The 16,957-nt window shown below is 64.3% G+C and overlaps 1 protein-coding gene across 1 annotated transcript; it reads right to left on the bottom strand.

Moving 5' to 3' along the window:
• Positions 1 to 927: 927 nt before the first annotated feature.
• On the bottom strand, positions 928 to 16,643 carry FRMD1 (FERM domain containing 1). Its single transcript, XM_065889197.1, has 12 exons — positions 16,539 to 16,643; positions 12,442 to 12,532; positions 7,230 to 7,309; positions 6,815 to 6,891; positions 5,683 to 5,869; positions 5,422 to 5,577; positions 5,077 to 5,142; positions 4,057 to 4,231; positions 3,113 to 3,487; positions 1,728 to 1,807; positions 1,388 to 1,504; positions 928 to 1,137 (listed from the first exon to the last, which is right to left on the bottom strand). The coding sequence occupies exons 1-12, from the start codon at positions 16,641 to 16,643 to the stop codon at positions 928 to 930; spliced, it is 1,719 nt and encodes a 572-aa protein (XP_065745269.1).
• Between the last annotated feature and the right edge of the window lie 314 nt (positions 16,644 to 16,957).

Genomic DNA, 16,957 nt, shown 5'->3' with positions numbered 1-16,957 from the left:
CACTTCCTGCCACCAGCTGCACGGGACCAGTGTCCACGTGGCTGTGCGGTTCCAGGCCCGGTGCCTCTGTGTACACACGGCGGACAAGGTGGGCTCTACTGAGTGTCTGGGGTGACGCAGCTGGGCCCACGGCTCACAGAGGCGCCTCTGTCCAGTGGGCCCAGGGCTGAGAACAGCAGGGGCTGCAGAGAGGGTGGTCTGAGGAACCTGTGGCCAGTGCAGTGACAACGACGGTGACCGTGAGCTCAAGGACTCCCGGGAAGCTTGCTGTTCTTGGTCTCACCATCTATGTAGGAGTTGGTGGCAGGGGAACCCCAGAGGTCTCTCCAATGTCCGAGAGCAGCTAGGACATTGGTCCCCAAACTTTTTGGCATGAGGGACCGGTTTGGTGGAAGACACTCTTTCCACAGGCGGGGTGGCGGGTGGGGCTGGGGGAATGATGGTTCAGGCGGTCATGCGGGCTCCGGAGGGCATGCTGTGCGGCCCGGCCCCAAACAGGCCGCGGCCGGGCGGTTGGGGACCCCTGAGCTGAGAGACCGTCCCTCGAGCGTTGGAGGCAGCACGGCCCACGCGCCACTGCGCAGAGACTGGAGCCACGGACCTCGGAAGATGCTCGGACCAGCCATAGTCCGAGCAGCAGGGAAAGTGAGACCTCGTTGGCACCTCCAGGCCTGACAGAGGTGGCTCCACCCCTCAGACAGGTGAAGGTGCAAAGCCGCCAGGTAAAAGGGGCGGTGCCAGAGGCCCCGTTCAGCCTGGCGGTGGTAGGTGGGAGCCTCCAGGGCAGAGAGGGCCGGCGAGACGTGGATGGAGAGATGGACGGAGCCCCGCGTGGATGGAGCGGCGCTGCAGGGACAGAGTCCCAAGTGGGCGGAGCCGTGCGGCGCGGACGGGGCCCTGCGGGGGTGAAGCGGCGCCCCGAGGCGTCTACACCACGAACTCCTCAGGGTGGTGGTCTTCTCCGAGCAGGTCCAGGGAGCGGGAGTTCACGGACCTCCTCGGCCCGGGGTCCAGCGCGCGGCGGAGGGGGCAGCTGCGCGGGGCGGGGCGCGGGGCGCGGCGCGGGGCGGGGCGCGCGTCGTCCACGCTGCGGCTGTGCGGGGCCGCGGGGCCGGCTGCCGCCCGGGCCTCCGGCACCTGCAGGGAGAGACCAGGAGGCCGTCCTGCAGCCGCCTCACCCTCCCCTCCATTCTCTCCCCCTCCCGCCCCCGCCCCCGCCCCCGCCCCCACTGAACTCCCACCTCCTGCCGGGTCCCCGCCTCCCTCTGAGTCAAATCGCACCCTAACATTCACTCTCTTTCCAGGGTCACCACCCGCCCACTGGGGCTCCCCCAGGTCCGCCCTAAGCAAGGCCCGGCGCCTCCAGCTACCCCTTCCTCTGCCCCACCTCCCAGGGCCACTGGCTTTGGCCCCCCTCCTGCTCCTGGGGGCCTGGGCGCAGCCCCCCAGAGCCCCGCACTCCTGGGGCCCGAGCTGTGCCGGCCTCGTTCACACCGCCCACCGCCTGGGAAGGGGGCGGGGCCGGTGGCCGCACCACACGGCAGGCGGAACTCTCAGCTCTCAGCCGTGGAGGACCCAGCTCCTGACCCGCCTCGCTCCCTAAAGCCTCACCGGTCCCCCACTGCCCGACGAGTCTCCCGGGGACCCTCGGGAGGGCCTAGGGCCCCTGACCTGACGAGGCGCCACGCAGAACAGGGAGAGGCCGCCTGGCCCACGTGGGGACCTACCTGGTGCAGGGCCTCAGCGCTCGGGCCCCTCGTGCTCACCAGCGTGACCCGCACCGCGGCCAAGGGCTGCTGGGGAGAGGCTGCGAGGAGGGCGAGGGCACGTGAGCAGGGCCCGGGGACACCCGCCTGCTCCCTGCAGAGGGCAGCCCACCCCAGGGCCCCAAACTCTGAGATGAGACTGGGTGCCTCTATGGTTCCCGCACCCCTCCTCTCAGGCCTCGGGGTCACAGAGAGGTGCGCTGTGACCTTGGCCTCCTCCCTGCAGGTCATCTGGAACCCCAGATTATCACGTGTCTTCTCCACGTGAGGTGTCGGAGCCCTTTCGAGGAGCGATGGTTTCTGTGGGCGACCTGGGCTCCTCCCCTTAGGTGGTCTCTGCCTGTCCCAGCCTTCTCCCTGCGTGGTCCCCCAGGACCCCCCCCCCACTCCCCGCCGCCCCCCCCCCCCCAGCTCACACTGCCCTGTCCTTGCGCACTGGGCTGCTTTATTTGTCCAAGTGCTCTGATGTCTAATTAAAGCAGGCTCTTACGGGCAAACACCATCTTATCATCATTACTGCTCGTACCAGATTGCAGACCACACACTTGGGCAAAACCTCAGAGACGGAGACCGATCTGTCCTTTATCGCTCAGAATGTAAAGGTGGACACGGCAGGTTGACCAAAACCACCTGACCCTGTGTGATCTTGGCTGACGTTGGGTAACCCTGAATGACTCTGGTTGGCCCTAGGTGATCTTGGGTGACTCTAGGTGACCCTGGGTAGCACTGGGTGATCCTGAATGATTCTGGGTGACCTTAGGTGACCCTGAATGACTCTGGGTGGACTTGGGTGATGCTGGGTGACCCTGCATAACCTTGGGTGACTCTAGGTGGACCTGGGTGGCCAGGCCCTGAGGCTGGCCCCCACGATTACCCATTGCATCCACTCTCAAAGACGCTGCAGGTGCTCAGGGAATAGCAGAGCCTGCGTAACCTTCCTGGGGTGACAAGGAACCACTTCAGGGCCCCCACTCCCAGACCTACTGCGGAAGCATCCCTGGGGACAAGGAGCTCATGCTAAGCCGGGTGGGTGCTTGGTCCTAGAATGGCTCATAAGTGGCCGACTGTCATGTGACTTCTACTGACCCCGTGGGTAGCAAGAGAGAAACCTGGCTGAATGCTTTCCGATGGGATCTTACATGAGGGACACTGGCCAGGCCAGGCTCCCTAGGAGTTACCAGCTGCAGGGGGATTGAAGGACCACCACCCACCGCATCTTGCAGGGAGGGCCCTGTCCTCCCTTCTCTGCTCCCAGGCCCTGTGGTGGAGGGGCCCCTGTGTAACAAGGTCCCCAGAATCAGGGTGACGAGCACCCCAGCCGGCATCTAGCCAAGCAACACACTTACCTTCCCCCTGGTCCTGGGTGTCGCCCTCAGGCCCACCTCTGCCACCACCAACTGTGCCACGGCTGCTCTGGCTGGTCCTGGAGCTGCTGGGCGGCTCCTCCCCGTGGAGCGCTGCAGCCCCGACGACGGGCTCATCCACCGACATCTCCCCGGGCTCCACGGGCCCCGCCAGCTGGGAGTCGGCCTCAATGCCCGACGAGTGGGAGCTGCAGTGGCTGCCAGACGAGAGGAGTGAGAGGCGGTGCGGGGGACGCCAGCCTCCGTCCCTATTGTCCCCGCTGCCAGGGGAGCCGGGGGACGGCCTCCTGGCCAGGTCCAGGTCCAGGTCCAGCTCTAGCACGTCGCTGACGCAGGACTCCCGGTAGCACTTCTTCTCTGTGCGGGGGGAGGGGGAGGGCACTGGTGTAAGAACAGCGCTGGAGATGGAGCCGCAGGCGGCCGACAGAGGCCCAGGGGTCCAGCCACCGCCAGGCCCAGGAAGATGCAGAGTCGGGGGAGGGAAGTGCCACCCAGAGATCAGGGCCCCGAGTGTCCGCTGTCACAGTCCAGGCCCCCAGGTGGGATCTGTCACCGGCAGCCGGTAAACTCCTAACCCTCGCCCTTGTGCTCACGGCCCTAGGGCTCCCAGGTCTCAGTGCGAGGGACCCCAAGCGGCCCCCGCAAGCAGGTGTGCACACATGTGCACATAGGCACTCCATGCTCACACACACACATGCGTGCATTGCCAGGGCCTCCAGGAACCGCGTGGGGGTTACTGCAGCCCTTGCCTCGCTTCCCCCCTGGCCCCCATCTTTAGAATCAGGCCCCAGGAGAGCTGGAGGAGTGGGGTCGCCACCGCCCCCTTGCCAACGCCCCTCTGGGAAAACAGGGTGCGACGCGGGCTGCCGCGCCCAGTGTCCGACCTAGACCGCAGAGGAGGGGGGCGCGCGGAGGGTCGGCCCCACCTTGGGCCTCCTCCAGCTGCCGCAGCCGCTGCAGTGGGGGCTGCAGGGTCAGGTGCAGCTGGTGGCTGGTGCTGAGCAGGTGCAGCAGGTGGCGGGAGCGCCAGGAGCAGCCCGTGCGGTACACCAGCTTCCGGGCCGCGGGCAGCCCGTCCGGCCAGAGCTCAAACCTCTTGCCCTGAGCAGAGAAGAGACGCGATGTGACGTACCAAGAAAGCCAGAGGACCGCATCAGCCAGGCCCTCTGCTGGGGGCTCTCCTGTTTCTGTCCTGCCACCAGATTTCTCCTGGGGGTGTGGGTGGGGGAGGGGCCTCAGGGCAGCTGTAACCCGGCGCCCACCGCGCTGGGCCGGGGGAGGTGGACCCCGTGGGCCCACGGCCGTGTTGGGCCCTCGAGTTCAGCCTGCACCCAGGACCCACCGTCCCTGCCACCCGCCCAGCGCCAGGCCCAGCCCAGGGCGTCTGCGGCCTCCTCCTCGCCCCCTTTTATTGTCCCCACCCAGGAGCCAGAAGTCCTCCTGGTGACGAGAGCCAGGACACCCAGCCTGGCAGGAGGGCACTTCCAGGGGGCGGGGCCGTCTCCACGCGGGACACTCCCCAGGCCTCGGGCTATGCCTGCACCTCCTGGGCCATGACATGCCTGGTCAACGTCCCAAAGGACAAGCGTCTGCCAGGCTCCTCTGGGCTCCTGGGGGCTAAGACACCCCCGCCCCCAGCCCCGACCCCATCAGACACGCACCAGAAAGGCCAGCTTCCCGATGTGGCGCCAGGGGAAGTCGTAGAGCAGCTGTGGAGTGCGGTTCACCTCCTGCAAGACAGCAGGGCCGCGTGCACAGGGCCAGCCAGAGGGAAGCAGCAAGACCGGTCCCCGTGGGGGAGGGGAGGGGGCGTTAAGGAGAAAGGGGGGGGATGGGGAGGGGAGGGGGAGGGGGGAGGGGAGGAGGGGGAGGAGGGGGAGGGGAGGAGGGGAAGGAGAGGGGGAGGAGAGGGGGAGGGGAGGGGGAGGAGGGCCCCTGCCGGTCACCTGATAGACCTGCACCCCTCTGAGGGTCAGTCCCAGGACAATGGTAGGTCGGTCCTCCTTCTTATCCTAAGAGGACACAGACGTTGGCAAGGTCTAGAGCCCCTGGCCTGGGGTTGTGGTCCCCCTCGCAGACCCTCGCTGGTGGACCAGGGGTGCCTGAGGGCTGAGGTGGGGTCCCCGGGCCTCCTCCCATTTCCCCTCTGATGCTGGCTGGGGGTCCTGGCCCTAGGACAGCCGTGGGTCCCTCCTGTCCTGGGTGGGGGTCCCGGCCGCCCTGTGGACCCTTGGGGAGGTGCGTCCCAGGCCTGAGCCACCCTCCCCCACCTGGCGTCCCCGCAGCTGGACCTTGTACAGCCTGAAGAAATGGACGGGCACGTCCTCCAGCCGGCAGGCCTCCCGGATGAAGCGCAGCACGGCCTCCTTGGGGCTCAGGCCCCCCTGCTCACGGTGCAGGGTGGGCGCGTGCCTGAGGATGTAGGCGCTGCCCCTCTTGGTGATGATCTGAGGAGGGAGCCGCCAGCCATCTGTCCAGCCTGCTCCCCCTCCAGCCCGGGGTCCCCCCCCCGCCCCTGGGTGTGGCGCCCAGGATGGAGAGAGGGGCCTCACCCACTGCGGGAAGTAGGCCTGCGGCTCAAAGTAGCGGCCCGAGTGTGCCGGTTCGCGGTAATCGCCCAGGTCGGCCTGCAGCCCATAGGCAGCCAGCAGAAAGTAGGCCTCCTCCCGGTGGGCACACTGGGACCGCAGTACCCGCTCCTTCAGGTGGCAGTAGTACAGGTGCCTGGCCGTCCTGTCGCTGGTGGGCGAGCGGGCTCGGGAGCGCTGTCCCCCTGCAGCCCGCGGCCTCCCACCCCGCCAGTCACCACCCCCCACCCGCCACGCCCCGTCTCGTTGCCCCAGGGCCCCAGGACCCTCAGGGCCCCAAAGCGGGGGAGGTACAGGTGGATGTGCTGCTGCCCCCCTGCTGCTGAGAAGCCAGGTGAGCCTGACTTTGGGCAGGGCTCCTGGGACCCAGGACTCGGCAGACCTGGTTTATAGCCGCCTCCTAAGAGACAGGCCCCTTTCTTCTGCTAATTTCCCAACACACACAGGGAGCAGGGCCCCTGGGAAGAACAAGTTCAGATCTTCTAACACTACCACCAGCCACTGGACCAACGGCACGGGGCAGCCACGCTCCCTCCGCACAACCTGCCTGTCTTCCCCTCCGAGACTTTTCCAGAATCTTCCCCCCCACCAGCTCTCTGCCTGGGGAGGCTTGTGGGGACCCCGGCCCACTTGCACCTGCTCAGGGGGTTCCTGGGACACGGGCCCCGCTTACCCACCCCCGGTCTGGGGTAACTCAGTTCCTGGGGCGCCCCAGCGTCTGTATTTTCCCACATGCTCTGGTGGGGTTCTCTCGGGAAAGTAGGCCCAGAACTCAGAAGGAGGCCCTGCAGGTGTGCCAGCCCGGGGCCCTTTCCCACCCGGACGGGGCACCAGCCACTGGGCCCGCAGCCCAGAGCAGGAGGAGGTCCCACTTACAGAGGAATCCGCAGACCCTCCAGCACACACCTGGGAAAACCCCACCCTGGGGCATAAAATACCTGTGTTCGAAACACTCTCTTGTTTCTGCCCTAGTCTTTACATGTTGGTTAATTAAAAAGAATGGCTGCGCCTCTGCCCCCCAAGCAACAGCGATACCACATCCTGACAGGTCGTCACCCTTCCGGGAACGTGCCAGAGAACCGGCGAGCGACTTTACCTGATAAGCCTTCCATTTTCCACGTAGTACTGCACCCTGAGGAAGGCCACGAAGGGGGCCCCGGGCCTGCCGCTTCCCTGGGGGTGGAAGGGTGGAGAGAAGGCCGTGCTGAGACCTGGGGGGAGGGGGCTGACCCCTGGCTGGTGCTCAGGAGGGAGCCATCACCTGCATCGCTTCAGACCCAGCCCGAGGTCACAGCTCAGGTCTGTACTGCGGGGCAGTCCATGATTTTACGTCACTTTGTTAAAAGGAAAAGCTGAGCAAATGTCCAGAACGCTCAAGGGCGCGCACCTGCACCCACGGGGCTGGCTTCCCTGCGCCCGCAGACTCCGCGCCGGGACCTGGGGCGGGGGCCGGCAGCTGGGCCTCCCGGGCCCCTCCACCCTGCCCTCCCCCGCCTGGCAGTATAGCTCACTCTATGTCTTTCTCTCTTCCAGTCCTTTGAGAAGTATTTGCTGAGCTTCTGCTCCAAATCCATGAAGACATGCTCGCTGTCTACAGAGAGAAGCAGGGCCTGGAGCAGAGCGTGCTGGGAGGGGCCCATGTGCGACCAGTCACACGTGGTGGCCTCCTCGGCGTGGCAGGCTGAAGGAGCGTGTCTCCTGACGTCCAGGCTTTGCCGGGTGGTTTTCCCAAGTGTGGAATCTTTAGATACTGAAACCTAGACACTGACATCGCGATGGCACTGGAGCTGGTCCTTGCCGGGAGCGTGACGGTCCGGAAGGGTCTTCCTCCCAACAGCCCCTCTCCCAGCTGTAGACGGAGTCCTTCGAAACTGGAAAGGCCTGTAAACCTGGGACCAGGCTCCCCGACTTCAAGTCAAGACACATTAACGTGGTAATGCTGGGAATGGTCACGGGGGACCCTTCTTTCCAAATTCTACGCTCTGTGTTTTTGGACTATTACTACCACGTGTTTCCTTTGTAAGCTGGAGAAAAATGAGATTATTCTAGAGAGGAACATCGGCGGGCCAGCCTCCCTCCGTTACTGTCAGGCTCAGCTCCAGAACCGGTGACTCTCAGGGCCTCGACTGCGCCATCTGCAGGCCCCTCTCTGAGGACAGCAGGACGGCCTGACCCCTCCCAGCCTTCGAGGGTATAGACGGGGCGGTGCCAGGGGACCAGGGCGGGGCCCGCCACACCACTCAGCAGCCCCCGCCTCAGGATGGGGTGTGCCTGCCGTGTGCAGGCTCTGGGCTTGGGACCCTGAGCCAACCCCCGCATCCTTGCATCCTCAATACCTCGGCTGTTATCTCTGCTCACTTTGCAGAGGAGGAAACCGGGCCTTGCAGAGGCTTGGAAACACGCCAGTCACACGGCTAATAAAACCCTGGTAGGGGTCCTAGGGTAACCCCCTCCCCACCCCCAGGCCAAGGACCCTTGAAGCCCGGGGTCAGCAAAGGAGGGCCCTGGGCCAAGCAGAGCACAGACGGGCTCCTCTGCTACATAGCGTCTGTAGCCGCTTTCGTGCTCCAAAGCCAGAGACACGCACTATCTGGCCCTGTACAGGAAGTGTGCCCACCTCTGCTCCGAGCAAGCACTGCTCTTCATTCATCTAGACCATCCTCTGTGGCCTGGAGGCTCCCCCAGGGTGGTCGGAGCCCACAGGCTTAGCCATCGCGTGCCGTCTGACCTTGGCGGCGCTGTTAAAGGATCGGGGTTTTGTCTAAGGAGCCCGCACTTGGGAACAGGAGTGAAAAGCCAAGCCCACCTTGCAAGGGCTACAAGGGCCCTTTTTCACATGTGATTATCTAAATCACCTTCCTGCTCCTTCCCAGCTCCCCGCCAAGTTCACGATAAAGAATAGAAAGAAACAAACCACCTTCAGCTTAAGTTCAAGCTCTAGAAGAAAAGTCCCGACAGCGTCACTAACCTAGACGACAAAGGCGCTAGAAATGGATCGAATGTATTGTTTCTCAAAGTCGGCCCACTAGCCCCCCAGCTGCAGCCCACCCGCTGGACGTGGGCTTCCAGCACTGCCCACCTGAACCCATGGGCCAATCTCGCACCACTAGAAGCAGGGCCCAGACGTGGCGTCCTGTGACAGACACGCCCAGGGCCAGCCCTGCGGTACGTGTGATGCTGTCCCACCCAGAAGGCTGAGTGGAGTGACTGGGCGGTCCCGCCAACTTCCGGGACAGGGAAGTGTGGGGTGAGAGCCAATTTAGGTGATGCTGGGAGGAAACGGGATCCTAGAGTGTGGGGCTGCCAGTGGGACAGTGGACGCACTGGCCTCAGCGAGCCACTGGCATGATAAAGGGGTGTCAGGAGCCGCACGTGTCCCCAGATTCTTATGTTGGAGCCCAAACCCCCAGGGCCTCACAACGTGACTGTATTTAGAGCTGGGCCTTCTAAGAGGTGATTAAGTTAAAATGAGGTCATTAGGGTGGATCCTGATCCGATCCGGCGGGACTGGGGTCCACATAACAAGAGGAGCTCAGACACAGATCTGCACAGAGGGACGGCCACGTGAGTTCAAGGGGAGAAGACAGCCAAGTACACGCCGAGGAGAGAGGCCTCAGGAGGAACGGCCCCACTGACCCCGGGATCTCAGACCTCTAGCCTCCGCACTGCGAGAAATGCCGTTTACGCCGCCTGGTCTGAGGCCTCTGTTACCTGAGGCCGTGCAGGCTGCGCAGAGGCTGGTTCTGATCCTGAGAGGTTTAGGGACCAGGTGACAAAACACAACGCGGGGACGCTATTTGGGTCCTTATTCTTACAAAGCAGGCTATAAACAGACATTTCCGAAACAACTGGGAAATTTAAATATCAAGCGAATATTACATAATATCAAGAGGGCCTTCCCTGGTGGCGCAGTGGTTGAGAGTCCGCCGGCCGATGCAGGGGACGCAGGTTCGTGCCCCGGTCCGGGAGGATCCCACATGCCGCGGAGCGGCTGGGCCCGTGAGCCATGGCCGCTGGGCCTGCGCGTCCAGAGCCTGTGCTCCGCAACGGGAGAGGCCACAACAGTTAGGGGCCCGCGTACCGAAAAAAAAAAAAAAAAAATAAATAAATAAAATAAAAATATCAAGAAATTGTTAATTCTGTTGGGTGTACAAATGGCATTGTGGCTGTTTAGGAAAATATTCTCTTTGAAGAGATACGTAAAGAGTATTTAGGGATGGAGTGTCATGGCGCCTGGGATTTATTTTAAATAACCAGCAAAACGTTCAGGGTTCAAAGGGGCAGGTTTGCAAAAGGTTGGCAACTGCTGCATGCTGCTGTCTCTACTTTCAGGGATGCCCGAAAGCCCTCAAAGTACTTCTTCAGTAAAATGAGCGTCGCGTCTCTCCTCCATCCTGCAAGGCTACCTGCAGGACGGGGGGCTGGCTGCGCGGCCCGCCGTCCTGGGCAGAGGGAGACTGGGGTGGGCCTGTGAACGCCACTGGCCCCCTACTTCTCCCTCTGAGACCTCCCTGCTCCGGCGGCCAGCCCGCCACCCCTCCCCCGACGTCCCTCGATTGCTTTACTCCCGGTGGCCGGCCTTCAGGTCCATCCTCACTCCGCGTCTGGAGCCCCCAACGTGCCCACCCACTGAGTCTGAGCCCGCCTGCACGTCCCACACCCAGACCCCAGCGGGGCCTCGGAGGGTCAGGTGGTGGCGGCACTGCACCTCAAGCCCTGGCGGGGGGACCCGAGGGCTGGCGGCTGTCCTGGACCAGAGAGGCCCGGAGTGGCACACGCCCTCAGCTAAGCCACCTCCAGATGCTCCAGAGGCCCAGGCTCCCAAGTGACAAAGCTCAGGAGGAAGAGGGTACCCCTAAACCCAACCACCGCGTCCCAGGGGTAGGGCCCCCCTAGAGCCTGTGACCCCCTCCCCCCAGGGCTCCGGGTCTCAACGAGTCCCCGCACGAAGTCACCACGTGTGTGCGTGCCCTCTCTCTGCTTTACCGCCCACGTGTGCCCGGTCCTACGCCACGAGGCCTGTGCCGCGAAGTGAGCGGTCCCGCCACCTGCCCCAGCCCCCCGCTCAGCCTCCACCAGGCCCACCAGGACCCTCTCTGGAACGACGGGGACTTCATTTCCATGAAGCGGGAAACTTCTAGAACAAGACGGCACTGGCAACCCTCTCCTCCCCCAAACAAACCAAGCTTCTTAGAAACGCTCGCGTCCTGATTGGTTGTCTGCGAGGGCCAGGCACAAGGCGGCAGCGGCCAACGGCTAAGACGGCGATTCTGGACGGAAGTGTGAACTGGGGCAAAGCTACCCATTAACTGAACTTTCCCTGCAAACTGGGAAAAGTCCACTAATATTAAAATTTAACCCAAAGCTGCTCCTCCAGGACGTGAACCCCATGCTGGGCGCCGGGCCCCCTGCCTGTAGCACCGTCTTACCGATGTCCCCGATTCTGTCCGGGGCCCGGAAGCGGGGAGCGATTTCCTGACAGACAGGAGAAAAGGCGGTTGTCCTGAGCTCTACCGCCTCCCCCGGGCCAGCCTGGGGGTCCCACATGGGACACTCCAAGTCCACGCCAGGGGGCGCATGGCCAGGTCTAAGGGCAGGAATTCCCATGGGGACCTTGACCTGTGACCCCACCTCATCCTCCTTCTCTTCCCTGCTTGGTCCGCGCCCCCGCCCCCCGCCCCCCAAGTCCCTAGGCACTCGGCCACCAGAAGTCCCAGGGCTCGGCTCTCAGCCATGCTGAGACGAAATTACAAGCTCCAAAGAGAGCCTGGCAGGGACGGGGGTCGCACCAGTGACCACTGTGCTCAGGGCCCGGAGAGGTCAGGCGGCCCGAGCACGGAATCTTCTCTGCGGCTGGGCCGAGGGACCCCACGTGGGACGAAGGCCTGGGTCATCACGCAGGGGTCACCGCAGGACTGTTTCCCTCAGAGAAATGCTCACGAGTCTGCAGGACACGCTGCACGGACGGCCGAGGGAGAGGCCAGGTCCTCAGAGCCCATGTCCCCATGGGGTCTCCCCATCTCGCTCAGCCCCCACCTGGACGCCTGCCTGGGGTGCACAGGCTGGGGGATGCAGGCGGAGGGTCAAGCTCCCCTGCTCCGCCCTCTGTGCTTGTCCACTCAGCCCGGGGGCCTGGAGGGAGCCTGGAGGGAGCCTGGGACACGGGGACAAGGCGGCCGCCCCACCTCGTCTGCCAGCACTGCCCCTCCTCACACCAGGGGTCCACGGAGGCTCCATCTGCCCCAGCAGGGCCCAGGGCTTCCAGAAAGCGAGCTTCCAGCCTGCTCACCCTTTCTCTCCAGAGGAGGGGAGTGTGCAAGTGTATATATGTGTGTGCACCCGTGTGAGAGCATGTAAATACGTGTGTGCCTGAGTGTGAATATGTGAGTGTGCCAGCACGTGTGTGAGTGCGCACGTGTGGATGGGTTAAGTATGTAAACGTGAGGCAGTGTGTGCGCGCGTGAACACGTGTGTGTGCCTGAGCGTGCATGTGTGTGACTGTACAAGTATGTAAATACCTGCACGCGTGAGCATGAGTGCACGTGCCTGTGCTCCGGTGTAGCGAGGGGGAATCGCCGACACCCTGGTGCCCGGGGGACACGCGGGCACCAGGCGGCACCAGGCGGAGGCCTGGGGTCTCCTTCAGACTCAGCCCCAAGCACCCGCCCTCCCGCCCTGGGAGGGGCCCCGGAGGCCCAGGGGCGTCGGGAGACACTTGCTTACTTCTTATCACACTGAGGCCAAAGAAGTGGGCTTCTCTGATGCCGGCCAAGTCGCACACCTGCTGGAAGAGCTCGTGCCCGGCGGCCTGCACCTGCGATAGAGATGGGAGGTGCTCAGGGCGCCGAGCAGGGCGACCCCTGGAAGAGGAGGGAGTCCAGAGGAGGGTCCCCTGAGCCAGGCTGGTGGGCAGGGGGTCTGGCTCAGCAGGGTCAGGGCTCGGGGTCCCTGGTCACTCCCCAGGCTGACGGCTAGAAGTCCCCCCAACACAGCAGGCCGCCTGTGAGAGGGTGGGACCCTCACGAGGGCGGGGGCGGCGTGTCCAACCCCAGGACAGGAGGCTGCTCCCTCCAAGGACGGGGTGTGGGAGGCTCCGTGCCCCCAGGAACCCCACTGGGCTCTCTCCTCACCCTAAGCCAGCATCGCTAGGTGACTCCTGAAAGCGGGGCTGGCATCTGGGCACCCCTGAAAGGGGCGTGTGCTGCAGGGGAGGCCCATGTCTCCCCATGCCCCAGTTCTGCCACAGCAGCCGTCCTGCCCCACAGGGACCTCCTGCCGGGCTTCAGGGCCCAGGCCGAGCCCCAGCGCCGTCACCTCCCCACCCCTCCCCGCTCCCACGCGGCCCCAGTCCTGGGTGTGCGTCCACTCCTGCACGAGTGAGGTCTCTCTTGCGTCGGTGTGTGTACACGAAAGGGCGGGCTCTCGCCCTCACCACAACTATTAGCCAGTCGGCTTTCCATTATCCACAAATGCTTCGTTACACCTAAAACGTTAGCAACGTCTTTACATCAGCCATCTCACACGTTCAAATTTCCGGTTGTCTCACAAACGTCAACGTTGTCGAGCTTTGTTGATCTGAATCCAGACTCAAGGAAGGCCCCACCCCAGGACCTTTCCCCGGCCGTTGATTTGTTGGGTACACAGGGTCCTTTATCCCGTGGCCGACACAGCTCCCTGGTGGGTCTTGTCCTCTGTCCTCTGTGCTTCCTGGGCCGGTGATTGGTCCCCACAGACCTACGTTGTTGTCTGGCGCCCGTGTCCGTGTGTGTGAGGCCGGCTGGTGGAGGCTCGGGTTCACCGAACGGAGACCCATTAACCGGGGGCAGCTGAGGGGCTGGAGTGCGACGGCCCCGGGCAGCCTGAGGACGCTGGTCGCAGGCTTCCTGGGGATGCGCGGAGCTCCTGTGACTCGGGGAGTCCCACTTCTTAGTGGTCAGTGCCCGGGAGGCCGGCCTTGTCATCGTCCATCTGATCTGGTGAGGGACAATCCCTCCGCCCGCGATGACGGTGACGCATATTCGCAGCAAGGCTTCCCAGCCCATGGCTTCCTAATGCTTGGTGTGAAGACGCACGCGGTACAGTTAAATACGGGGTCCTCCCTCACTGCTAGCCCAGTGCACACACCCCGGAAGTAACTTCCTCTGCTGGCTCTGCGTTGCAGGGCCAGGAGGGCGAGGCCACAGGCACTGGAGGCTGCTCCGTGGGCCCCGTCGCAGCCAAGATCCACGTCTCCAACTAGAGCGTTCAGCCCTGCTCTGGCTGCACAGTCCTTCAGGAAGACCTTCCCCTGAATTTCACCGAGGAACCAGGCTCACATAGGGCAGGGCCGATGCCCCAGGACCTCCCCTCCCCCCACCCTGCCCCAGGTCCCCTCGCTGCACCGTCCCCGTGGCATAAGGCACCTCTAAGGACACAGCGAACCCCCGGAAAGCCCATCGATCAGCTCCAGCATCTCATCGCTGGATGGGGACGCCGAGGCTTGGGGCCCTTGACTCCAGTACAGAAGTGTGTCTCTGAGCAGAGGAGAAATTCCCAGGACTCGAGCAAGACGTTCCCAGGAGCGATGGGGCATCTCAGACCCCTTCCGCCCCCTCCCAAAGGCAGCCCCAAACCAGCCCCGCAGGGACCAGCGCTCTTCGCCAGACCCCTCCCACTTCAGGTGCTGCGTTTCACAAACCACAGTTATCCTTCAATGAGGTTACCCCCCTCCCCCAGGGGCCAGCCAGCTTTCTAGGCGCTTTCTGTTGCCTCTCAACTCAACTAAGACAGGCAGACAAGGTGAGAGTAGGAAGGAAAGACAGACACAGAGATTCCGTCTTCCTCTGATTGGGCCCTAGACAGCCCGAGCGTCCGCGATGGCTGAACACATGAGAGAGACATTTCCACATGGACGTTAGCTTCCCGAGTTCTCCGTCGCCCTCGCACCCTGCACCCTGCGTTCCCAGAAAGGAGATGCAGAAACGGGAACTTATTTCTCACAGTCAGCAACATCTATCAGGAACACTCCCTTCACGGGCCAAATGGGAGGGCTGACCCCTCCCCGGCGTGCCTCCAAGACGGGGCCTGGGGCTCCAGAGCACCCGCCCCCCGCCCCTCTGGCTCTGCTCCCCTGTGGGCAGGGGGCTACACCTACAGCGAGAACGCAGATGGCCTGGGCTGCAGCCCCAACTCGGCACCAAGTGCTCGCCAACCCTGGGCCTCAGTCTTCCGTCTTTGAGATCAGACCAGCGGGGGGCAGGGCCCCGGCTGCGCGTGGAGAGGGCTAAGGGAGGGGGCAGAGCCGGACACACGGGGGCACCGGTTAGCGCAGGAGGAGCTGCTCCGGGCCGAGATGGGGAAGAGAGACCTCGACCTCAGCTCAGACACGCCTGGAAGGGCCACTACAACCGAGCTCCAGAGACCGCCTGGCACCGGAGGGCTCAGGCCACTTCATTTTCTCTCGGGCAACTGGAATGAGGTGGAAAGACGTCAAAATCCCGGCTGGAGGCGACCTGGCCCTGCACTGACCCACTAGACGCCCCGTGTCCGGAGGGCCGGAGCTGGGGCGCAGGCAGCCCGCGGTGCAGGCTCTGAGCTGCCGTGGGGCACAGCAGCGGGCCCACAGCACGGCCGGCTTGTCCGGTGTGTCCCCGCGGGTGTTTGTGCTCAGGCCAGGCCCCACGCACCCCTACAGCTGCTGTACAGAGACGGGGGCTCCCCTCCCCGGCTCTCCGTACCCCCGCTCCCCAGGAGGTCCCGTCGGGGAGGGTCTCTGCGGGGCCAGGAGTCCCTGTGCGGGGCCATTGCGCAGCCCCTCTCTCGTTCTGGGCGCTCCTTCACAGGGAGGGAGGGGCAGGTGGGGCCGGGCCTGCGGGGCGCCCTGAAGACGTCTGCGTAGCAGCCGCTGTCCCCGGAGTGGCCGGGGGCCTGGGGAAGGCGGTAGAGGCGAGCTTCGTCCCCAGGGGTGCACTGGTCCTCACAGACGAGGTGGCATTCAGAGTCGGGCACACGCCCCCTCGGCGACGAGGCTTCTTAGCTAATGGCTCTGACTTCAAACAGCTGCATTGTCTGGTGGGGGCTTGCAGGAGTCACACGCTTCCTAAAGAGAGCCTCCATCCTGTACCTGCGCCTGCGTGTCATCCTGCGTGTGGAGCGAATCCATGGAGGCCTAAGCGACAATTCACATCTCCCCTGAAAGGACAACCTGAGTCATGTGGCCATCAGGTAGAGGCCAAGCAGGGTCTCTCACGGACACTGTCGAGCAAACCCCTGCTCCGCTGTCCCCAGCCCAGTGCTTCGGGGCTGCCCTTCCCAGGGAAGGCGGGAGCCACCTTCCTGGGAGGACAGACCCGCGGCCTCACCCCTCCAGGCAGGACCTCACGGTCACCCGCAGACAAGGTGTGGGCGGTCTGACTCCCATCTGCCGGGTCTGAATCTGGTTCCGTCAGCAGCTTTAGTGCTTATTCCAGGCCGAGGACGCAGCTGCCCTCAGCTCCACCCCCGCCTGGGTCACGGGAAGAGGCTCCAGAAGGGATGGGCCCCTCGGAACAAAATCTGCCCACGCAGGCGCCAGACGCTGCGGACTGTGTCTGGCCTGGGCCACAGCCGGGGGCTGCAGACCGAGAGGGACACACACTGTGTAAAGGTGGCCAGAGCCAGCGTCCGTTTCTCCAAGCTGGGGGGCAGTGGTGTGATTAGAACACAGTGCGGTCCCAGGGGGCAGGCCCGCCGGCACACTGGCCCCATGTGGTCCCGACAGCCACCCCTCACACATGGCCTGGCTCACCCCGTAGCCGCTGCTGCCCCCCGCTGCCGCCCACCCAGCCCTCCTCCGCGCTCACCCCCACGGCCAGCCGCAGCCGTTCCCGCGTGGGGAGTAGCACCAGGACCTCCCTGCGCTCCGAGGGCATCTCGCCGTCCCAGGGCCACTTCCGCCAGCCGCACATGGGGTCTCAGGACCAGGAGCCCTCCATCCGCCCTGCAGGAGAGAGCTCGTCAGGGGCGCGGCACCGGAGGCACAGGACCGCGTGTCACCACGCGTGGGCCCTCTTCCACCGGCCGGACACAGGTGCGGCCCTGCGCCCCCAGACTCACCCAGCTCCGGGCTCCCTCGGGACAGGCACCCAGCTGAGCTCCTGGCTGGGAAACCGCCCGCAGTGGAGCCAGGCCAAGGTCCAGGGTCATAAGTAGCCGGCTACGTGCAGGTTGATCGGAATGCAAATAAACAACGCGCCAGGCTGGCACCGCCCGGCTGCAGCTA

The sequence above is a fragment of the Phocoena phocoena genome, chromosome 12, assembly GCF_963924675.1.
Source record: "Phocoena phocoena chromosome 12, mPhoPho1.1, whole genome shotgun sequence".
Lineage (NCBI taxonomy): Eukaryota > Metazoa > Chordata > Mammalia > Artiodactyla > Phocoenidae > Phocoena > Phocoena phocoena.
Note: the sequence above shows the minus strand (reverse complement) of the source record. Positions and strands in the feature narration are given on the sequence as shown.

Coding starts and splice junctions, on each gene's coding strand:
- FRMD1 (XM_065889197.1), bottom strand. CDS start 16,643: ATGTGCGGCTGGCGGAAGTGGCCCTGGGACGGCGAGATGCCCTCGGAG. Junction 12,533..16,538: donor GGCTGCGGCTGGCCGTGGGG/GTGAGCGCGGAG, acceptor TCTCTATCGCAG/GTGCAGGCCGCCGGGCACGA. Junction 1,808..3,112: donor CACCCAGGACCAGGGGGAAG/GTAAGTGTGTTG, acceptor CCCTCCTCGCAG/CCTCTCCCCAGCAGCCCTTG.